The sequence below is a fragment of the Delphinus delphis genome, chromosome 5, assembly GCF_949987515.2.
Source record: "Delphinus delphis chromosome 5, mDelDel1.2, whole genome shotgun sequence".
NCBI classification, from domain to species: domain Eukaryota; kingdom Metazoa; phylum Chordata; class Mammalia; order Artiodactyla; family Delphinidae; genus Delphinus; species Delphinus delphis.
In genome coordinates, this window is record NC_082687.1 from 63,772,110 (window position 1) to 63,797,228 (window position 25,119).

Genomic DNA, 25,119 nt, shown 5'->3' on the forward strand with positions numbered 1-25,119 from the left:
TGAAGAGACTGTCTTTTCTCCATTGTATATCCTTGCCTCCTTTATCATAGATTAGTTGACCACAGGTGCATGGGTTTATCTCTGGGCTTTCTATCCTGTTCCATTGATCTATATCTCTGTTTTTGTGCCAGTACCATATTGTCTTGATTACTGTAGCTTTGTAGTATAGTCTGAAGTCAGGGAGTCTGATTCCTCCAGCTCCGTTTTTTTCCCTCAAGACTGCTTTGACTATTTGGGGTCTTTTGTGTCTCCATAAAAATTTTAAGATTTTTTTGTTCCAGTTCTGTAAAAAATGCCATTGGTAATTTCATAGAGATTGCAGTGAATCTGTAGATTGCTTTGGGCAGTACAGTCATTTTCACAATATTGATTGCTCCAATCCAAGAACATGGTATATCTCTCCATCTGTTTGTATCACCTTTAATTTCTTTCAGCAGTGTCTTATAGTTTTCTGCATACAGGTCTTTTGTCTCCCTAGGTAGGTTTATTCCTAGGTATTTTATTCTTTTTGTTGCAGTGGTAAATGGGAGTGTTTCCTTCATATCCCTTTCAGATTTTTCATCATTAGTGTATGGGAATGCAAGAGATTTCTGTGCATTAATTTTGTACCCTGCAACTTTACCAAATTCATTGATTAGCTCTAGTAGTTTTCTGGTGGCATCTTTACCATTCGCTATGTATAGTATCATGTCATCTGCAAACGGTGACAGGTTTACTTCTTGTTTTCCAATTTGTATTACTTTTATTTCTTTTTCTTCTCTGATTGCTGTGGCTAGGACTTCCAAAACTATGTTGAATAATAGTGGTGAGAGTGGACATCCTTGTCTTGTTCTGATCTTAGAGGAAATGCTTTCAGTTTTTCACCATTGAGAATGATGTTTGCTGTGGGTTAGTCGTATATGGCCTTTATTATGTTGAGGTAGGTTCCCTCTATGCCCACTTTCTGGAGAGTTTTTATCATAAATGGGTGTTGAATTTTGTCAAAAGCTTTTTCTGCATCTATTGAGATGACCATATGGTTTTTCTCCTTCAATTTGTTAATATGGTGTATCACATTGATTGATTTGCGTATATTGAAGAATCCTTGCATCCCTGGGATAAATCCCACTTGATCATGGTGTATGATCCTTTTAATGTGTTGTTGGATTCTGTTTGCTAGTATTTTGTTGAGGATTTTTGCATCCATATTCTGTTTTTTGCATCAGTGATATTGGTCTGTAATTTTCTTTTCTTGTAGTATCCGTGTCTGGTGTTGGTATCAGGCTGATGGTGGCTTCATAGAATGAGATTGGGAATTTTCCTTCCTCTGCAATTTTTGGAAGAGTTTGAGAAGGATGGGTGTTAGCTCTTCTCTAAATGTTTGATAGAATTCACCTGTGAAGCCATCTGGTCCTGGACTTTTGTTTGTTGGAAGATTTTTAATCACAGTTTCAATTTCATTGCTTGTGATTGGTCTGTTCATATTTTCTATTTCTTCCTGGTTCAGTCTTGGAAGATTATACCTTTCTAAGAATTTGTCCATTTCTTCCAGGTTGTCCATTTTATTGGCATAGAGTTGCTTGTAAGAGTCTCTTAGGATGCTTTGTATTTCTGTGGTGTCTGTTGTAACTTCTCCTTTTTCATTTCTAATTTTATTGATTTGAGTCCTCTCGTTCTTCTTGATCAGTCTGGCTAAAGGTTTATCAATTTTGTTTATCTTCTCAAAGAACCCATTTTTAATTTTATTGATCTTTGCTATTGTTTTCTTTGTTTCTATTTCATTTATTTCTCCTCTGATCTTTATGATTTCTTTCATTCTACTAACTTTGGGTTTTGTGTGTTCTTTCTCTAGTTCCTTTAGGTGTAAGGTTAGATTGTTTATTTGAGATTTTTCTTGTTTCTTGAGGTAGGCTTGTATAGCTATAAACTTCCCTCTTACAACTGCTTTTGCTGCATCGCACAGGTTTTGGATCATCGTGTTTTCATTGTAATTTGTCTCTAGGTATTTTTTTACTTCCTCTTTGATTTCTTCAGTGATCTCTTGGTTATTTGGTAACGTATTGCTTAGCCTCCACGTGTTTGTGTTTTTTACGTTTTTTTCCCTGTAATTCATTTCTAATCTCATAGCGTTGTGGTCAGAAAAGATGCTTGATATGATTTCAATTTTCTTAAATTTACTGAGGCTTGATTTGTGACCCAAGATGTGATCTATCCTGGAGAATGTTCCATGCGCACTTAAGAAGAAAGTGTAATCTGCTGTTTTTGGATGGAATGTCCTATAAATACCAATTAAATCTATCTGGTCTATTGTGTCATTTAAAGCTTCTGTTTCCTTAGTATTTCTGTTTGGATGATCTGTTCATTGGTGTAAGTGAGGTGTTAAAGTCCCCCACTATACTGTGTTACTGTCTATATCCTCTTTTATAGCTGTTAGCAGTTGCCTTATGTATTGTGGTGGTCCTATGTTGGGTGCATATATATTTATAATTGTTATATCTTCTTCTTGGGTTGATCCCTTGATGATTACGTGGTGTCCTTCCTTGTCTCTTGTAACATTCTTTATTTTAAAGTCTATTTTATCTGATATGAGTATTGCTACTCCAGCTTTCTTTTGATTTCCATTTGCATGGAATATCTTTTTCCATCCCCTCACTTTCAGTCTGTATGTGTCCCTAGGTCTGAAGTGGGTCTCTTGTAGACAGCATATATGAGTCTTGTTTTTGTATCCATTCAGTGAGCCTGTGTCTTTTGGTTGGAGCATTTAATCCGTTTATGTTTAAGGTAATTATTGATATGTATGTTCCTGTTACCATTTTTTAAATTGTTTTGCATTTGTTTTTGTAGGTCCTTTTCTTCTCTTGTGTTTCTCACTTACAGAAGTTCCTTTAGCATTTGTTGTACAGCTGGTTTGGTGGTGCTGAATTCTCTTAGCTTTTGCTTGTCTGTAAAGCTTTTGATTTCTCCCTCCAATCTGAATGAGATCCTTGTTGGGTAATCTTGGGTGTAGGTTCTTCCCTTTCATCACTTTAAATATGTCATGCCACTCCCTTCTGGCTTGTAGAGTTTCTGCTGAGAAACCAGTTGTTAACCTTATGGGAGTTCCCTTGTATGTTATTTGTCGTTTTTCCCTTGCTGCTTTCAATAATGTCTTTAATTTTTGCCATTTTGATTACTATGTGTCTTGGCGTGTTTCTCCTTGGCTTTATCCTGTATCAGACTCACTGTGCTTCCTGGACTTGGGTGGCTATTTCCTTTCCCATGTTAGGGACGTTTTCTACTATACTCTCTTCAAATATTTTCTTGTGTCTTTTTTCTCTCGCTTCTCCTTCTGGGACCCCTATCATGTGAATGTTGTTACGTTTAATGTTGTCCCAGAGGTCTCCTAGGCTGTCTTCATTTCTTTTCATTCTTTTTTCTTTATTCTGTTCCACGGCAGTGAATTCCACCATTCTGTCTTCCAGGTCACTTATCCATTCTTCTGCCTCTGTTATCCTGCTATGGATTCCTTCTAGTGTATTTTTCATTTCAGTTATTGTATTGTTCATCTCTGTTTGTTCTTTAATTCTTCTAGGTCTTTGTTAAACATTTCTTGCATCTTCTCGATCTTTGCCTCCATTCTTTTTCTGAGGTCCTGGATCATCTTCACTATCATTATTCTGAATTCTTTTTCTGGAAGGTTGCCTATCTCCACTTCATTTAGTTGTTTTTCTGGGGTTTTATCTTGTTCCTTCATCTGGTACATAGCCATCTGCCTTTTTATCTTGTCTATCTCTCTGTGAATGTGGTTTTTGTTCCACAGGCTGCAGGATTGTAGTTCTTCTTACTTCTGCTGTCTGTTCTCTGGTGGATGAGGCTATCTAAGAGGCTTGAGCAAGTTTCCTGATGGGAGGGCCTGGTCACCACTGTATTCTTCTTATTGGGCCACAGAACCACATCAATTTATTTGATTCAAAGTAGATACTTTGTCCTAGAGTCTGTAGGCACCATCCTCAAAAAGAATTATATCTGAGCTGCTGCTTCAACTGTGCCTTCAGTAGGTTGTTCCATCATTCAGTGAGGCCAGCAGCTTCTCCAAAGTCCGCAACTCCACACTCCAGAGGCCCTCCTTTCCACATGCTCTATTTTATGTGATTTGAAGAGTGCTAAAAAGTGCAAAGTATTCAAAAATATTGTGGACCCAAAATACTCACTTCTAAAATCATTAAAAATACAGTACATAATAAAACAAAGATAATATATATATACAATATAACCAAGAGCATATTGCCTCCAGAAGAACCCAGGTAAAATGCACACTTAATGGCAAACTCCCACAATTTTCATATTAAGTAATTTAAGTAATTTTGTAAATGGCTTGATGGCATTGGATTCTGAAGAGACTGTATAGATAAATTTCAGACAGAATATCTGGCTTTGAGAAAACTATGAAACAGGCAAAATATACTCTGGGTACTGCTCATCCCCTGTTCTGCCCTACTCTGCTCCCTTGGACCTTCCCTGACTATTCTGAATCCACTGATAGCAGACACAGTTTGTGCTCCCCAAGTATCCATGTGATCCTTTACATTTCCCAGCCTCCTTTGCGGTTGTTTGAAGCCATGTGACCACTTATGTCTACGTTCAGCAGAAGTGTTGGGTATCACTCCAGGGCAATGCACTTAAGAACTAGTTTCCTGGCGGGGGGGATGGGGAGGGATAAATTGGGAGACTGGGATTGACATATATACACTACTATATATAAAATAGATAACTAATAAGAACCTACTGTATAGCACAGGGAACTCTACTCAATACTCTGTAATGACCTATATGGGGAAAGAATCTTAAAAAAAAAAAGAGTTGATATGTGTATATGTATAAGTGATTCACTTTGCTATACAGCAGAAACTAACACAACATTGTAAATCAACTATACTTCAATAAAAATTTTTTTATAAAAGAGAGAGAACTAGTGTCCTCCTCCTCCCTCTCTCTTTTCCTGTTGCAGTGACCCTAGAAACTACATATTCTGTACAGCACAGCCAGCTAACTCACACTGGATCGTGACATGAGGGGTAAATACACTTTTATTGCATCTAGTCATTGAGAGTTTTGTACCTTGTTTGTTACTGCAGCATTGCCTATCCTATGCAGACTAATACACCACATATTTTACTATAGCTCATGTTATAATTATTTATGTACTTGCTTGGAGTTTGAAGGACCCAATAAATAACAACGCTTTTTGCCTACCACAATTAGTAACTAACTGAAAAATAGGCACAGAAGTCAGACAAGTAGAAAAAAAATACTTCCTCTGTTATTGATAAGATGATATTGAAGAGAGTCCTGCAGATCCCTGACATCCCTGTATTGAACTTGTCCCCCAAGGCTGCAAGCCTCCCCCTTCAGAGGCTAAGTTTGCTATGTGACAGAAAGCAGATCACAAAGATCATTCAGTGTAGATAAGCAGGTCCCAGAGAGAGAGGACCCAGAAGTGACCAGTTCTCTCTCCCAATCCCATCAAACAAATGTCACTTCTACCCCCTGGGGGGTCTAATTATGGGATAAGGAAAGAGGCCAGAAATACTCAAGGAAAGTGCTTCTATGTACAAAAAGGCAGGTGAGAGGAAAAGCATTCTCCCTAACACTTGCCTGAGCTCTCTAATAGGCTCTAAACTCTTTATGTTAAAATAAGCTCTGGCCCTGCCTGGTGTCAGGTAGGATTCGGGCAAACCCTTACATGAAGTCTTCCTAATTAAATGGTGATTGATGCATCATGAAGCTCCTTTTAAAAAGTGGGAGGAGGCAAGGGGGGATTAACAGGAACTCCCGAGGTTGTACAGTCACAAAACTGGGCCATCAATCCTGAAGATCAAGCTGAAATCTTTCAATCAGTTTATCTATTTCCATGTTACTCTCTGTTTAATTCAACAACTTTTGTTGTCCCTCAGCCTTTAGTAATGACTTATTTGCCCCTTAATGCCTTGCCTTAGCTGTGCTAGCAGAGAAATGCAAGTCAGGATTCTAGGCACGCACCCAGGCCACAGTATTAACAATGGAACATTTCCCCTGAGGCCAGTGTGATGGTGGCAGCACTCAATCTTAGAAACATGGAACGTTTGATCCAACCATTTTTCTCACGTAAGAGATTATTATTCCAGTACCAACAATGGATATTCTGTGTTTTCTTATTTTTAAATGAAGTGCTATTTTCTTATCCCGGAGCAAGTTACTTAATTCTCTCAGCTTTCATTCATCTGTTCAACAAATATTTATTGAGCACTTACTATGTAACAAGTAGTGTTCTAGGACTGAGAGTATATAGGGGAACAAAACAGACAAAATCTTTGCCCTCAAGTCAGGGCGGAAAGACAATAATGAAAAAATAAATACACAGTATATAAGATGTCAATAAGAGCTACAAAGAAAAATAAAGTCAGTAAGGGGATGAGGAGTATGTAGAGGGGAACGGGGTTGCAATTTTAAATAGGGTGGTCAAAGAAGGCATCACTGATCAGCTTATATTTGAACAAGGATAAGGTATATAAACTTTTCAAGAAAAGATCATCCCATTGAAGCAGTGATAGCAAGTGCAAACACCCTGGGGCAGAAGCATGCCTATATGTCTGAAAAATAACAGGAGGCCAGTGCAGTTAGCCTCATTTGTAAATAAAAATAACTATATCCATCTTGGAGGGTTATGTACCTAGCACATTCTAACCATGGAGTGAGTACTCAATAAATGTTAGTTCCTTTTTCCTTTCTCATTCACAGCACCTAGTATGATACCTTGCATGTATAATAGTAAATGCTCAGTAAATGCTAATTGAATTGAATTGAATTGGTATTTAATTGTTTAAAATATAAACTGAGTTTAAGCATCTTATAAGGGAAAATCATGGAACCATCAGTAAACCAGATAAAGTAATACATTTAAGATTGTTTAAACTGTGTTATCACTCAAAGAGTTTGCTAGGTAAAATACAGGTTTGAAGGCAGTAAGAACAGTATACCGCTTCTACACCCTTTTCCCCCAGTGTCATATTCTGGACTCTTCTAACTACCCCCTTTCCTATTGCAACTAACCTTATCTGCATTTTGTCCCTCAGGACTACTCTGATGCTTACCTCAAGGGTTCCCAGTCTAAAGTTCCCCAAACCTTAGGAGATCTGTGAAGACAATAATGGGAGTCCACAACCTTCAGAACATCTCAGAAAATCAAATGGAATCTGACACCACCCACTAACAGGCTGTTGAGGCTCCCCAAAACACCAAATTTGTTTCTGAACTATATCAACTCCATACATTACTTCAGGCGGATAGAAGACTCTGTTTAGTACTTTTGCATGTCCTTAATTTTTTTTAAAGTTAACAAATATAATGAACAATAACAACAAAAAATATTTCCAAACATGAAATCGTGGTGGTGGATTGAGATAACCAAAAGATCCTTTCGTGGTGAAAGTTTGAGATCTGCTATGTAATTGATACAATGCAATCCCTAAGACATGTTACTGTCAGGAAACAATGAAGACACTGTCCATTGCCAGAAGGAAAAAAAACCCCAAAAAACTACACCCTTACTCAATAAAACAATGGTTTTGACATGCAGGTACTGTTTGAGCCCTGCTGAGACAGCCTGAGCCAACTCCAGGGGAGGTGGCTTGGTAGAGGAAAACAGCAAGCCTTAGTGCAGACAGAACATTTTATTATATATTAATCTTTGCAAGCAAGTCAGCTTCTGGCTCCCATCATCACCTCCAAGCCAAGATTTCCCTCCCTACCTTTTCTTCATCAGCTAAACAATATTCTTTTAATGTACCATTTTACACAAGACAGTTGACAGTTTCCTCGTTTATTCCTATAGATACATAAATTGGATTGTTACTTCTATTGGAAATTATCTCATTAACATCTGCTAATCCTATGTGGAGGTCTGATTAATATCTCTCCTTTTCATTCACTTATTGCGTATTATGTCACCATAGCTACATCTGCAACCTACATCTCTTCATCTTAAGGCAGGCTTCCCTTCTCTCTCAGGTATTATATTACCTCACAATGTCTAGTCGTGATCCTGTGCAGAAACAAGAAAATGTGGTCGAAGGATTTTAACTCTTGAAGGCAAATTTTTTTTTTAATAAGGATTCCCTTGCTGTTCCATGTCTTCATTGATAATTAGTCTCCTATAGTTTGACAACAGCTAAAAAAGTTTTGGAAATCCTTACCTTAGGTGCAGAGCAATAAATATATGTTTATATAGCAACAATTATGGAAATGATTTCAGGTTTGAATCAAATAATTCTCTCTGTCAGTCAAAATGCTCTTTTACACTTGACTATTTTGCTTATATTCAGAAAATATTTTCTTTTATAACAATCAGGTACAGCACATTTGTTTAACAAGATTGTTTGAGAGGACTGGGACAGGGATAGAAAATGGAGATAGAACAATTTTCTCACAGAATCAAACCAAATTAAGCAATAAAACAAAAGCAACAAGTAGTATAACAGTAAAAACAAAGACATTTTAAAAACACTCTCTTGGGCTTCCCTGGTGGCACAGTGGTCGAGAGTCCGCCTGCTGATGCAGGGGACACGGGTTCGTGCCCCATTCTGGGAAGATCCCACATGCCGTGGAGCGGCTGGGCCCGTGAGCCATGGCCGCTGAGCCTGCGCGTCCGGAGCCTGTGCTCCGCAACGGGAGAGGCCACAACAGTGAGAGGCCCACGTAACGCAAAAAAATAAAATAAAATCTGATATTATTTACTTCTCATCTATATGAGCCATTGATATGAACCCTTGGTATTTTCTCTTTAATGATTCTATTCTGTTACCTCTTCTAAGTATATCTTAGCCAAACCAAGAGTAAGCATCTATTTTCAGGAGGCATCTAGTTTATACACTGTATGTACACACATACACACATTTTTTTTTCATAGAGGTCACTTTCTTGAAATTTCATTAACTACTGAATTTGAATTAGAGGCAAGAGGAGACTGGGATACATTAACTTGGAGCTTCACAAAATCTATGACATGAGATTGTCAGTGCAGAATCCCAAGTCCCTTAAAGGTTCAGCCCTATTATGTGACACACATAGCATTGAGCAAACAAGTAAGCACTGAGTGAATATAAGAAGAGTTCTCCTAAATCTTCATTTTAATCACTTCACCTCTCTTCTTTCCTTTTTCCCACAGGAATTACCATGAGAAAAGGGCCTTATGACAAAGGGAAAGCATAGGAATCTTCTCAAAACCCCCAAGACAGGCTTTCACCTCAAATGCCCCAGATCGAGTGCCCCATTCAGCTAGTAAAGTCTGGGAAAATGGTACTATATCTGTAGTCTTACCATTTCCTTACAAAGTCACAGGGACTAGGATCTGCAAAAAGAAAAGTAAAAGCAAAAATTAGATTCAGTAAGAATCAAATATATGATAAAAATAGCCATTACAAATCAATAAACAAAGGAGCTAGGAAAAGTAACTATTTAGGGGAAAGACCAAATTAAATATATCACACTACTTTATCAGAGTAAACCACAGGTAAATCAAAGATTAAATTAAAAAAAAATTGAATTAGAGCAAAAATAAGAGAATACCTACTTAATCACTGGATTTTAATCTGCATTAAAGGTGACAGAAGATAGAGGAAACATACAGATTAAAATATTTAAAACAAAACTTCTGTGTGTCAAAAAATAAAACAGAATAAAAACTTGGAGAAATATTTGGTAAAATGATAAAGGCTTTATAGTCTTAATAACTGAAGAGTATAAAAGGATAGATGAATAAGGAAAACACTAAGGAAGGTGTCAAAAGTTAAATGGACAAAGAAGAGGAATTCATCTATGGAAACACAAAGGGCTAATAATCATAAGAAAAAGTTCAAACTTGCTTGTAATCAAAACAATGCAAATAAAAAATGAGATTTTTAAAAACTATCAAATGAGCAAAATTTTTTTACAAAGGATAACAATGCAGGGACTTCCCTGGTGGTCCAGTGGTTAAGACTTTGTGCTTCCACTGCAGGGGGCACAGGTTCAGGTTCAATCCCTGATCAGGGAACTAAGATCCTACAGGCCACAAGGAGCAGCAAAAAAAAAAAAAAAACAATGCTGGAGGGGTAAGATGAAATGAGTACTTGCATGCTGCTGGTGGATATTTAAATCAGTACACTTTGTGAAAAATAATTTGGTAGTATGAGTCAGCAATGCTTATACTCCTTAATCCAATTCTACTTCTAAACATGTACCCTAAAGAAATAATTCCAACTGTGGGCAAAGATTTATGCACAAAAATGTTAATGGTGGTATCTTTAACAGTAGAAAGCTGGATACACCTGAACTATTCAAAACAGACAAAATGGAAGCAAATTAAAATTCATGTTTAGAGCAACTTCCCTGGTGGCACAGTGGACATGGGTTTGATCCCTGGTCCGGGAAGATCCCACATGCCGTGGAGCAACTAAGCCCATGTGCCACAACTACTGAGCCTGCACTCTAGAGCCCGTGAGCCACAACTACTGAGCCCGTGTGTCACAACTACTGAAGCCTGTGCGCCTAGAGCCCGTGCTCTGCAACAAGAGAAGCCAGAAGCCCGCGCACAGCAGTGAAGAGTAGCCCCCACTTGCCGTAACTAGATAAAGCCCGCACACAGAAACGAAGACCCAGCGCAGCCAAAAATAAATAAAATTAAATCTTTAAAAAAAAAAAATTATGTTTAGAAGTTTTTTTTTTACTATGGGAAAATATAGGCGATCATACAGGCCAAATTATCCAAAGGCCTATTATAATAGGCCTCATTATGACAAATTGTTCCAGACAGTTTCTCCTTGGGAGTTTTTAATCACGTCTGGGAGTCCACCCTCTGGAGTGTTTGGGGTAAAGGAAAGTGGGTGTGCTCTGGCATCAGACAGACATGGCTCAAACCCCAGTTTCGTTACTTACTCAGCTGTACAATCTTGGGCAAATTCCTTAACTTCTCTGAGACTCAGTTTCCTCTCCTCAGATAGGAGGATAATGGGTAGGTGTGTGTAAAGATTAGTGACATGTATGTAAAACACCCTGCATATAATAGATGCAGACAGTAGATGAATGGTAGAATTATTAGTTACAACTTTAGTGCATCAATGTAGGAGCACTGTAGGAAACACAGCACTCAGGTATTGATTGGGTTTCTAGTATGTGCAGCCTGGTGCCAAAGTTGAGAGAACAAAATTTATAAGATACAGTCGGTTTCTCTTTACAAGGAGTTTACAGCCCACTAGGAGATAGGCTATGACCTTAAAAAAAAAACAAAAAAAAAAGTAAATGAAAATTTTGAGTTCGGCTATTTTCTATTAGTCTCCTTTTAAGGCTAAACTGACTCAGACGTAAGGAAGAGGGGAGAGTAGTCTACAAAAATGCCCTTGTACACAGTCATGCTGTCCCTCATGAAAGATACAGCACTTGTTTTGTGGATTTTGATGCATCACCAAGCTTGGTTTCCAGCTTTATATACACAAGTCAGAGTCAATATAACACTGAGTTAATCCTAAAATAACTTCTACAAATGCTGGTAATACGAATGAATTATGCTATTTCCTTTTGCCCTTTCATGCTATAATTTCTCCCACAGGTAGAGCTTTCATGCTTCATTTTAGAAACACATTTTTGATGTTATCTCATCAACTGGCAGGAAGGAATAGCTCTCAGGTGGCCATTGTGTCAGCTATGTCCCAAGCAAAGCAGTATTACAATGGTTTCCAAACTTGTCTGCACATTAGAATCACCTGGAAATCTTTTAAAAATTTTGGGTCCCAGCCCAGTTAAGTCACAACCTCAGGGGGTGGGACAAGCACTGGTATTTTTTGAAGCAAACAGTTTTAGGGAATACTATAATATTGTTTAATGGATAGGACCACTGGCTCTGGAATCAGACTGCCTAGAACCAAATCCTGGCTCCAACCTCTGATCTTGGGCAAATTTACTAAAGCTCTCCATACCTTAGTTTTCTCACGGTCATGTACCACAAAAGGTTGTTGTCTGAAAGTTAAATAAGATAATACATGTAAAGCACTCTGCATAGTGCCCAAAACATAGTAAATACACAATAAATCATAGCTATAATCCTAAAAATTTAAAAATTAAGATTAATTAATTTTAAATGCTTAAATTTCTGTAAATAAAAAAAAGTTTAAGTAACTGTTAAGTTTCAGTAATTGTAAAGTTTAAGTATTGGGTTGACCAAAAAGTTCATTTGGGTTTTTCTCCAACACCTTACAGAAAAACCTGAACGAACTTTTTGGCCAACCCAATAATTTACTATTAAAGATTCCACCTATGAAAATTAATGAAATGAGAACCTAATTGTGATCATGTACTCACATGTATTTTCATTGGTTTCCTTATGTATTTATACCCTCCCCTCATTTCTAAATGAAGTTTAGATTGCTTACATAAACGCATACACTACAATAGGATATTATCTGTTTTAAGATGAAAAATTCAAGGAGAGATAGAAAAATAGTGGAGGGAGAAGAGAAAGGAAAATAAAATGAAACAAAAGGAAGAATGTATAATTAAAGCCTTGTACAGTTATATCTGAACATTCTAATTCTACCATTGAAAGCAAAAAACATCAACTTTTCCTAATCTTGAAATCTGAAAGAAACTTCTCTTCTGAGGTCTCAACGGTGTTATAACACACACAAAATAAATTATAGGACTTGAGAATGAAAAGGTGAAGAGAATCCTATTTTCTTAGTTTTCTTCCTTCTTTAAACTTTACTCTTGATATATGCGTTTCATGAAACCATGATAAATTTTAAAAAATAAGAAGTTTTCAGTAGAGCACCATAAATAACTGAGTATAAGGAAAGATTTTGTTCCCAAAAATTATTCCTCAGAAACAAGGTTACCTTGCATGCAAGTTCTTATAAATCTCATCTTATGAGACACTTTCTCAATTACTTTATTTTCCCAACAAAGAAATGAGAAATGAAAACATATCAGCCTGAAACAACTTCAATTAATGCTAAAATAATTATAGAGCTCTCCCTACAATTTAAATTTAAATCAGTATTTAAAAAGAGGGACGAAGTAAAGAAATTTAAAACAGATTTAATAATTATTCTTGGGGATATGCTTTTGTAATCCTAAGCATTGGATGTTGCTCTAAATAATTAAACATCATTTTAAAAAGCAAAATAGAAACACAAAGAATGAGGTAGTTGTATTGTGCAGATAAAAGTACAGCTACAGAATGAATTTTTCTTTAAGTTCTGTTACATTACATGAATGGGTTCTGATGGCTTGTTACATAATTTCTAGTGACAGCATAAAACACAGGTTCAAAAGGTGCCTATCTTATCCCTAATGATATAATGGAATCTAGGCAAAGAACGAAACTGGCTGCTGAAACCACCTGGTGAAAGGTGGATGCGGAACTTTCCCATGGAGGGGTTGAGCCAACCTCATCTGAACTCACTCATCAATCTTAGAACCACCACAAACGTCAGAGTCTGACACCGTATGCCCCCAAGCGTGGCACCACCTATGAAAAATTCTTGCTTGAAACTATTTTCAGTCTAAGCAAGCCTCTTAATCTATAGGCTTTGCAAAAAAAAGGGGAGCTAGAAGAGCAAGTTAAAGACGTCACAAAGAACAAATTAAATTCAGAATATGGTATATTTTACCCAAAGTTTCTAACAAATGTGTTTGAAAAAGGGAGAGAGGATTAGGGTAGGTGTTAAAGAGTAACAGAGGGACTTCCCTGGTGGTCCAGTGGTTAAGACTCTGTGCTTCCACTGCAGGGGGTGCAGGTTCCATCCATGGTCTGGGAACTAAGATCCCACATGCTGCTCAGTGCGGCCAAAAAAAAAAAAAAAAAAAGAGTAACAGAGAAGAGACGATGTGTGGCCCTTGTGTGAGGGCTAATTCAAACTAACCAACTGTAAAAATACACTTTTGGGACAATTAAGGAAGATTAAATATTTAGCGGGTATTAGACGGTATTAAAGAATAATTGTAAATTTTAAGTGTAAATAATGGCATGATAATTTATGGGTTTTTTAAAGTCCTTAGCAATGAGAAAGACATATAAAATACTTATGGGCAAAATGAAATGGTGTCTAGTATTTTCTTTAAAACAACTTGTCTGATGAGGCCCATGAGTGATGTTGCACAAGCAGATGACAGGTTCCCCAGCAAAGGCAGAATCAGACTAACAAGGCAGCTCTGGAACGGTGCTGTTAAGTACAATGCCTGGTACAATAAGTATTTGCTCAATAAATTGATAAATTTATCCTTCAAGAAAAAAAAATACTCAGCCATAAAAAGAAACAAAATTGGGTCATTTGTAGAGACGTGGATGGACCTAGAGACTGTCATACAGAGTGAAGTAAGTCAGAAAAACAAATATCGTATATTAATGCATATATGTGGAAGCTAGAAAAATGGTACAGGTGAACTGGTTTGCAAGGCAGAAATAGAGACAGAGATGTAGAGAACAAACGCATGGACACCAAGCGGGGAGAGCAGGGGGTGGGGGGAATGAATTGGGAGACTGGGACTGACATATATACACTAATATGTGTAAAATAGATAACTAATAAGAACCTGCTGTATGAAAAATAAATAAATTAAAAAAACAACCAAACAAAAAAACTTGTCCTACAGGAAGCCCCAAAATGTGTGTGTGTGTGTGTGTGTGTGTGTGTGTGTGTGTGTGTGTGTGTGTGTGTGGTAGGGAGGGTTGGTAAGAGAATACCTAGATGAAATGAGATTAGCAAAATGTTAATAATTATTAAAACTAAGTGATGGGTATACGGGGGTACACTATAACATTCTCTATTTTGGGTGTGTTTGAAAATTTCTATAATAAAACTCTTAAATTTTCTATCTCAAATAACTTAAGAAATAAAAATGATTTTCCTGGAAAAAATGTTAAATTACTCAAAAGGTAACTCTAGGGATGTCAAGCATGCAAGTGAAAAAGTTGAATAAAACTGCTTCTCCATGAAATGTAACGTTAGAAATAAGAACTATTTCTAAATTATATCATTGATTTTAATGTTATTTTAATTTTATAGGTGTTAATATAAATTAACACCTTTCTAAATAAACATTTGTCTAACTATCTTTCTTCCTAAAAGTTTATCTATTCAAATTGGCTAGAGTTTTTCCAAATTTCCTTATAATCAAGAATATATAGTAATCTCATTTTGGCAACATCTTGCTGTATCAAATTAAGCAGCTGTATTAAAATCCAGATTCTCAGCACTAGAATTCTCATTTCACTAGGAAGGAAACAGACATGCAGCTATGACAAAACCAGAACTAACCTCCTAGTTTAGTGCCCTTTCCAGTGGCACCAAGCTCCCTCTTCTACTATGTGCTCAAATTGAAATCCCCAGTATGTGGGTGGAGCCGTGACTCAGGCACGGCAGTGTTCAAGCATTCACATTTCTTTGGGGGCAGGGGCAGGATTTCAAACATCCAATCCATCCTTGGGGCAGATCTTCCTGAGTACAACTCCAGTATCACTCCCTGTTCCTAAAATATTTCCCAGCTCCTTTTTCCTAGAGAGTAACAGCAGTGCTTCTTTTCTCCATTCTCCATTCTTTTCTCCTGTATAGCCACTGCAGTATTTCACAGGCTTTGGATCAAACTAACAGGGCTTTGAATGCTGGTCCCACCACTACATGCCCACAGACAAATGCTGAGTCTCAGATTCCTCATCTGTAAATTGAGGACAAAAATACTTTGCAGAACCTTTTTTCAGGCAGCTTGGAAGATGGCGGACATTCAGACTGAGCGTGTCTACAGAAAGCAACTGACCATCTTTCAAAATAAGAAGAGGGTCCTGCTTGGAGAAACTGTCAAGGAGAAGCTCCCGCAATACAACAAGAACATCAGTCTGGGCTTCAAGACACCGAAGGAGGCCACTGAGGGCACTTGCATTGACAAGAAATGCCCTTTTACTGGTAATTTCTCCATCTGAGGGAGGATCCTGTCTGGCTTGGTGACCAAGTTGAAGATGCAGAGGACCACTGTCATCTGCCGAGACTACCTCCACTACATCCGAAAGTACAACCACTTCGAGAAGCACCACAAGAACATGTCCGTGCACCTTTCCCCCTGCTTCAGGGACATCCAGATCGGCGACATTTACACAGTGGGTGAGGGATGGCCCCTGAGCAAGACGGTATGCTTCAATGTGAAGGTCTCCAAGGCTGCTGGCACCAAGATGCAATTCCAGAAGTTCTAAGACTGGACCCCTGCCCACTGTGCCAAACAAAATAAAATTATTTTCCCAGTCAAAAAAAACAAAACAAAACAAAACTTTGCAGTGTGGTACAAGAATGGGAGATAATTGTATGTAGAGGTAGAGTGTCTGGTTATGGTTGGACTGAAGCCCACATCACTCATCTGGGCTCTAATTACATATTTTGTTATGTTTATGTCTATAGTATTTCCCTAAGCTTGTAAACATGTGAGGAAAGACTGCTTTATTTTGTAGTCCTCACAGCACATAACATACACAGTTGAATAGATAGAATAGACAGGCCCACTATTTACAAAACACTATAATATCTATTGAGCACTTACAATGTGCCAAGCACTGTGCTGAGCTCCTTCCCCTCACTATCTTCCTATCTACTTCCCTTGTCACCCATAGCACCTAGCACAGGTAGAAGTGTGGTGGTGAAGTGGAGCAGGGTGTGGGATTGCCTGCCTGGGCCCAATCTCTGTTCTGTTACTGTGTGTGTGGCCTTTGGCAAGTCACTTACCTCCTCTCTGCCTCAGTTTCCTCATCTGCAAAGTGGGGACACAAATAGCACTTACACCAAAGGGTTGTTTTAAAGATGAAATGAGATGGTGTTGAATACGTAGGACACTCAATGGACCTAAGTTGCTGTGAGCTGAATAACGAGGACTGGGTGAATCTAGACCACGTCCATATGAATGACTTTTAGGCGGAATTCATCTCCACGTTCTAAGCTTTGGACTAGAGAAGGGTCAAGATAAAGTCCCTGTCCTCCCCTCAAGCAGCTCGCCTTTCAGGTGGACAGACAGACAATAAGCAGGTGAACAATTTCAGACGGTGGTGAGCACCGGAAGAAGATAAACTAGCATGACGTTCACTGCGTGGAAGGAAGGGGGCACCTAGCTTAGGGAGATAGGGAGGCGTCTTCGGAGGAAGTGACACTCTACCTGTGGAAATGAAAGACAAGAAAGGGCCAGATATAGGAGAGGGGAGAAAGGGAAATGAGAGAGGAAGAGCATTTCAGACCAAGAAACAGCAAGTGTGAAGGCCCTGAGGTGAAATTAGGAGAAAGGCGCAGCAAGACAGCAGTCAGGGTGGCTGGAGGGAAAGGAGCAAGGAAGAGGAGAGCAGGATTTGTGGAGAGGCCAGATCACAATGAGCCCTGGAAGAGTCTGGCTCTTACTATAAGGCCAACAGGAAGGAGCCTCTAAAGGATTCTGAGCAGAATGATGAATAGCATCTCCCTTTAAGAGATAATCAGAACGTTATGGCTGTGTTATGCCCTTTAGATGTTTGTATTTTATTCCGCAGCAAACAAACCACACTGCTCCTGTTGCCACTGGAGCCAACAGTGGGATGATCTGGCTTGTGCTCCAAGCCATCTGCTGGGGAAGGCTGCCATCTGCTGGGAGGAAGCATGATTAAAAAGCCGTTGTTCCCTGATGGGGACTGAGGCACTCCTACACGGGGATTCCCGCTGCGTGTAGAAGTAAAGCGTTTTGTAACACGATAAGGATGAAATGTCAAAGTATAACTACTCTCCACTTGCCCTCTACCCTGCCTCCTTAAGGAGCCCGTGTGTGAGCTGCTCAGCCTCAGGTACGAACGGGATACCACTGACCTATAAAGGAAAGGCAGGGAACACCTCTCAGGACAGAACTAGGGGGCACAGGCGGGCAAGAGAGAGACAAGCTGCAGCTTGAGAGAAAGAGGAAAGGTATTTGTGGGGAACAGCTGCCATGGTGACTGGGACTTGGGAAGAGATGTGCCTCAAGAACATTCCAGCAGGATTTGCTCTGTGTTAGATGGTAGAATTCCCTTGAAGGTACTTCGCTAAGACCTAGGTTATTTCTCAAAGCTTTCTGAAGTAAAATTTGTGCTTGTTTTTAGGTACACTATGGTTTTGAAGACCGGTCTTAAAGCAGTCCAGGTCTATGCTGGGTATGACCATGTAAACAGACATTGGGATGTTCTCTGACATGACAGATTAAGCTATATAATCATTACTACTATTCATTCTTCCTCAATCCTCTCCTAGGCACAGCTCCCCACTGCCTTAGCTCAGGGTCATTTGGGCAAGAGATAGGAGAATGTGGGAAAGGGTTTTGCTTGAGGGTGAGAAGGCAGAGGCAGGAAGAGGGCAAGCCCTTCCGTCTGGTTCAACAACAACAAAAACTGGGACCTCCATGCAAACTAGAGCTCAAAAATATCACATCACCAAGCTAACTACTAAGCTGTGTCTCCTCTCACACCCCCTCGGTCTGCATTTTTGTGAGCTTTTTCTCTTGTTTCAAATATATGTTTCATGTTCATTTTCACCTGATTTCATCTGTGTCAAGATAGCACTGGCAACTGAGTAGGCACTAAGAAAGCTGGGTTTATAACTCACACCATACACCAGGATAAATTCTAAGTGGATCAAAGATTTCAATGTTTAAGAAAAGAAAACCCATGGTGAATTCTTTCATCACCTAGAAGTAGAAAGAGACATTTCTAATTATGATTCAATACAGAAGCCATAAAAGAGGTCAGTACTGCCATTTAACTCAGAAAAATGGAGTGACGGTCCTATAGGATACTCCAGTCCACTTTACTTTCTATGCCAGGGATGTGTTGAGGATGTGTTTGGCCTCCCCAACCACACTGACAGTCCAAGGATGGGATCCACGTCTTATTCATCTACAGCTCAGTGCCTATGCCCTGAACATAGTAAGTGCTCAATAAAGTTTAACAGTGACAGTGATGATTAGTGACGACACATTAGTAAGGTGTTAGAATGATGGAACTTACTCTACAATATACATTTTTTAAATGTGCACACAACCAAAACTGCCATGTCTCAGTCATCTCAACACCCTCACAGGACACAGAAGAGTGCCTTAGTATATTCTCAGTAAACGTCTTTCATATGAAGGAATGTTTGAGTGAGAGGGGCATGGTGACATGCTGACTACATATGGCCTAATGTTTACATTATTTTATGTAAATAATATATAAATATACTCGCTGCTTATTGAATTAACATAAAGACTTACTGGAATTTTTAACAAAATCTAGAAGATAAATTCAGAAGATAGAAGATAAATTCAGAAGATAGAAGCTTTAAAGTAGTCCTTTCTAAAGCAAAGTCTGAAAACTTTCTATACCGGGACTTCAGGGGGGCTATTGTGGGGCAGCACAGACAGGCAAGGCCCTCTAAAAGGTAGGCTTTCCCACCCTTTAAAAACATGGGCTGAGATCTGAACAGGAATTAACCACGAGATGATCCTAGGAAAACAATAAACATCTAGGGAGAGAAAACCACCCATGCAGATTCTGAAGCAGGACCAAGTATGGGATTGGCCTTTTAGGGGAAGAGAAAAGAAGCCAGTGTGACTGGGGCAGAGTGAGCAGTAGGGAGAGTGGTAGGGAGTGAGGTCAGAGAGCCCGTGGAGCTCTAGAGACCCCTACGAAAGGTTTGGGTTTATCCTAAGAGCAATGGGACACCACAGGAAGGATAATATAGTAAGGGAAAGATGTGATCCAATTTGGTTTTTAAAATATCCCCTCTGGCTAAGGTAGTAAAGACCTGAAAGGGAACAAGAGCAGAAGCAGGGAGACTACTCAGGAGGAGAACGTAGAAATCCAGGTGAGAAATGACTGTAAGCAGGATGAGTGGGATGATGACCGTAAATGACCGCAAGTAGCAGAGGAAATGAATGAATTCAGGAAATGGTCTGGAAAGAAAACAAAGAGAACTTACATTGGATGCATTGGATTTGAGGGTGAAGAAAAAGGAATCAGGGAGAAATAGATTTTGGCGGGGGGGAAATCTTCAGTCTTCAGTTGGAAGACCAAAGGAGGAACAAGATTGGGAGGAAAGTCAAGACTTCTGTCTCAAAGCATATTATATTTGAGGTGCCTATGATACATCCAAATGAAGATGTCCAGTAGGCAGTTGAATACAAAAGTGTGGGACTTTAAAAACATGAGCAGACCAAAGAGTGTATTTTTGGCAGAGTGATCCGGTACACCTTTATAAGGAGGTGACAAATACTTGAGGGAAGAGTGTCCTGGCAGAGGAAAAAGCAAGTGGAATGATCGAGGTGGGAGCAAGGAGGCCCACGTGGCTGGAGAGCAGAGGCAGTGGGGAGAGTGGTGGGACACGAGGCTGGAGAGGCCGGTCAGATCATGTGGGCCTTGTAGGCTTACTTAGGACTTTAGACTACAAACTCTGCAAGATGAGAACCCCCTCTGGAGAGGTGAGAGCAGGAGAGTTGTGCGTAATTTATGTTCTAAGGGATCCCTGTGACTGCCACATGAACCATGAACTGGTGGAAATGATGTGGGGAAGGCATGAATGTCGCAAGAGTGGAAGCTACTGAAGCAGACCAAGCAAGAGATGATAGTGGCTTACAAAGGTGATGAATGCTTGGATGTTAAGAATGGTCATTGTCGGGCTTCCCTGGTGGCGCAGAGGTTGGGAATCCGCCTGTCAATGCAGGGGACGGGGGTTCGTGCCTCGGTCCGGGAAGATCCCACATGCTGCAGAGCGGCTGGGCCCGTGAGCCATGGCCGCTGAGCCTGCACGTCCGGAGCCTGTGCTCCGCAACGGGAGAGCCCACAACAGTGAGAGGCCCCGCGTACCGCAAAAAAAAAATAAAAGAATGGTCATTGTCATGACATATTTCAAAATTAGGGTTTGCTAATGGCTTGGAGACAAAGTGTAAGGGAAAAACGGGTGTCAAGAATGACTCCAAGGTTTTTGACCTGAGCACCTGGATGAATGAATTGTGGTGCCATTTGCTAAAATGGGGAACAGTGGAGGAAGAGCAAGTTTGGGGGCAGAAGTAAGAGTTCAGTTATGGATACGTTAAATTTTACATTTCTACTAGATATTCGAGTAGGGCTGTTAAAGAGACAATTGGTTACAAACCTTTGGAGCTCAAGAAAGAAACGGAGGCTGGAGATAATTTGGGAAGTCATCAGCATGCAGTTAAAGCCACAGAACTGATGACATCATCCAGGGAGCAAGGAAAGTTCTAAAGAATCTGAGAGAACTGAGCCATCGCCCACTTCAACCTAGAGGCTGGGAAAACAAAGATGATCTAGCAAAGGAAACTGAGTCAGGAGCATTCAATGAGGTAGGATGACAATGAAGTGGTATCCCAGAAGTCAAGTAGAGAAAGACTTCCAAGAAACAGGGAGTGAATGTGTCAAACAAGTAAGATGAGGATGAAGAATTAGCCATTGAATTTGGCAAGGTAGAGGTCATTGTGATCTCAACAAGAGCAACTTCAGCTAAGTAGAGGGGATAAAAGCTTAAGTCGGTTCTCAAGAGAATGGGAAGAGAGGATGGAGACAATAACTCATAAACTATTTTGAGGAATTTTCCTCTAAAAAGGAGCAGAGTATAGGAGTGGTATCTGGAGGGGTACATGGGGTTAAGGGAAGGTTTGGTTTCTTCAAGATAGGAGTTATTGCTGCATGTTCATGTGCTCATGGGAATGATCCAGTGGAGAGGGAAATAAAATGATGTGGGAAAGAGAGGGGCTAATTTTAGGGGCAAAGAGCTTAAAATTAGGTGGAATAGGATTCAACATACAGGTTGAGAGAATGGCCTCTGGTAAGAACAAAGACAGCTTGTCTATTATTAACAGGACAAAAGGTAGAGTATATATGTATAGATCCTGGTAGTTTGGTAGGTTCCATGTTAGCAAATGAATTGATTAGGGAAATGTAGTATGACTGCCACACAATCACTGAGAGCAATGAAAGCACACTTGAAGTTCAAGGTCATGGATTTAAAGATCAGTCAACACAGTTGTTTTCCCTTGTCATCTTTTTTTTTTTTTTTTTTTGCATCTTTTCAAGTGCAGGCAAGAATTGGATTTAACTAAGCAAGAATGACGAGAGGGAGAGACAAGGGAGCTAATACTTGCAAGGAAGTGATTCCATTGGTAGACTATGGACTAAGGTAAGGAGAGACAGAAGGACATAAGGTAGTAAGTGGTATATAATGAACAGTTGATAGCATCAGTGGATTAGAGGTCCCTTTGAAGCTGAAGAATTGAGAGGGTACAAGGAGGAGTAAGTGAGCTGGAAAGATAGATGTGCTTAGAGATTAGAGTGCTTGAAACAGACATTTTGGAAGTGCTACAGCAATTGACATTATCAAAGGCTAATGCAGTGGGTGTCTAAGATGCAGTGAAGGATCCCATCATTCAAAGTGAAGAGGTCAAAGAACTAAGAAGGCAAATGGATCACCTATACTGAAATATCCACACAAAAAGGAGACAAAAGGGTTGGCGGTGGGAGAAAGACAGTAAACTAGAGCAGTTTCAGTGGAGTGGAAGAGAAAGACGCCTAACTAGGTGGGTAGAGAAGAGAATGGTAAGCAGGAAAAAGGAGTCAGTGAGTACAGATAACTCTTTTGACAAGCTCTGTAGTGACTTGCAGAAAAATGGGGCTGATGGTGCGAGAAGGAAGGGTCTGAAGAAGACATGGGGTTAAGGGTTATTTCAAGATAGAAGATTCTGCTCAACATCATTAATCATTAGAGAAATGCAAATCAAAACTACAATGAGATATCATCTCACACCAGTCAGAATGGCCATCATCAAAAAATCTACAAACAAGGGCTTCCCTGGTGGCACAGTGGTTGGGAGTCCGCCTGCCAATGCAGGGGACGCGGGTTCATGCCTGGGTCCGGGAGGATCCCACATGCCGCAGAGTGGATGGGCCCGTGAGCCATGGCCGCTGGGCCTGTGCATCCGGAGCCTGTGCTCCGCAGCGGGAGGGGCCACATCAGTGAGAGGCCCGCATACAGCAAAAAATAATAAAAAAAAAATAATAAAATAAAAAAAAATTTAAAAATCTACAAACAATACATGCTGGAGAGGGTGTGGAGAAAAGGGAACGCTCTTGCACTGTTGGTGGGAATGTAAATTGATACAGCCACTATGGAGAACAGTATGGAGGTTCCTTAAAAAACTAAAACTAGAACTACCATACGACCCAGCTATCCCACTACTGGGCATATACCCTGAGAAAACCATAGTCCAAAAAGAGTCATGTACCACAATGTTCATTGCAGCTCTATTTTCAATAGCCAGGACATGGAAGCAACCTAAGTGTCCATCGACAGATGAATGGATAAAGAAGATGTGGCACATATATATACAATGGAATATTACTCAGCCATAAAAAGAAACAAAATTGAGTTATTTGTAGTGAGGTGGATGGACCTACAGTCTGTCATACAGAGTGAAGTGAGTCAGAAAAAGAAAAATAAATACTGTATGCTAACACATATATATGGAATCTAAAAAACAACAACAACAAAATGGTCATGAAGAACCTAGGGGCAAGATAGGAATAAAGACGCAGACCTACTAGAGAATGGACTTGAGGATATGGGGAGGGGGAAGAGTAAGCTGGGACAAAGCGAGAGAGTGCCATGGACATATATACACTACCAAATGTAAGGTAGATAGCTAGTGGGAAGCAGCTGCATAGCACAGGGAGATCAGCTCGGTGCTTTGTGACCACCTAGAGGGGTGGGATAGGGAGGGTGGGAGGGAGGGAGACGCAAGAGGGAAGAGTTATGGGGATATATGTACATGTATAACCGATTCACTTTGTTATAAAGCAGAAACTAACACACCATTGTAAAGCAATTATACCCTAGTAAAGATGTTAAAAAAAAAAAGATAGAAGATTCTAGAGTACATGTGTATGCTCATGGGTCTGATTCATTAGAAAGAGAGAGACTGATGCTGTTAGGAGAGAGAGGGGATAACTGCAGGAACAAAGGTCTTCAGGAGACAAGAGTGGAATCCAAAGCACAAGTGGAGGCTTTTGCCACTCATAAAAAGAGGCACAGTTCTTCCCTGAAATATGAGAAAAGGCAGAATCCATGGGTGCAGGTTAGAGTAAGGCAATAGATTCATGGTAAGAAAATAAGGGAGTTCATGACATCGCTTCTATTTTCTCAAGTGTGAGGCAAAGTCTTCAGCTGTTTGGGGTCAAAGGTGTGAAGGCTGGAGTAGAGTAAAGAAGGCATTTAGTCATCTCACAGATTAGGAGAACTAATTTATTAGGTGAACAAAGTGGGCTTGCCAGGCAGTGCCAAGTGACCAGCTGAGATCTGTGGTTATGAAATTGAAATAAAAGCAGTCAGTATGATTGTGTGATTTTGTACAGGAAGAGTCAGATGCTCAGGTGTAGGCAGAGGGTGGATGGGTGGGCTTAACCAGGGTTGAGGTTCTCCCAGGAGAAGTACGGTGAACAGCCAAAGAGCCAATGGGGAGGTGAAGATGTTGTAAGTAAGCAACTGACATGACAGACCATAGAATCAAGGCTGATAAAGACAAGTCAAGGAGAAAATGAGATGAAACGGGGTCAGCCAAGGAACTGGAAGCCCAGTGTGGACAAGGAATTGTTCTGGGTGGAGTCATCAATGAGAGGCCATAAGTGAGCTGGATGTTTATACCCAAGTCCCATCAGCCCTGTTAGCTTGTGAACTTGGTGATGACTGAACATACAGCAAGCACTTAGTAAACATACTGTTTGAATTTTTGTTCAATGAGTGTTTTGTTACTACATCTTTAACAATGTAATAGCATTTATTGAGCACCACCATGTGCTAAACACTGAGAAAACTATCCTCCCTTCAAGGATCCCTCCCCTTAGCTGAGGAAAAAGATAGTGACATAACCCAAAATCTTAAGTGCTATAATAGAGATGTTCAAAGTGGCAACCCAGAGGACTGCAATGACTAACTGTAGAGAAGCCTTAAGAAGGGCTTCAAAAAGAAGTGACAGTGATTAATCGAGGACAGCTAGTGACAGTGACTAATCAAGGACAGCTAGCAAGTCCCCAGGTGGAGAGAGAGCAGAGTGAAGAGATTGTTTCATCACCAGTCTCAA

General features: G+C 39.8%; 1 protein-coding gene and 1 pseudogene across 1 annotated transcript in view; one reads left to right on the forward strand and one right to left on the reverse strand.

Moving 5' to 3' along the window:
* Positions 1-25,119, reverse strand: part of SPMAP2L (sperm microtubule associated protein 2 like) — a 58,214-nt gene that overhangs the window by 32,182 nt on the left and 913 nt on the right. Inside the window, exon 2 of the mRNA XM_060011739.1 lies at positions 9,313-9,343. Within this exon, the coding sequence (XP_059867722.1) occupies positions 9,313-9,343 (31 nt within the window). The remainder of the gene's footprint in view (positions 1-9,312; positions 9,344-25,119) is intronic.
* On the forward strand, positions 15,737-16,210 carry LOC132425442 (small ribosomal subunit protein uS17-like; annotated as a pseudogene).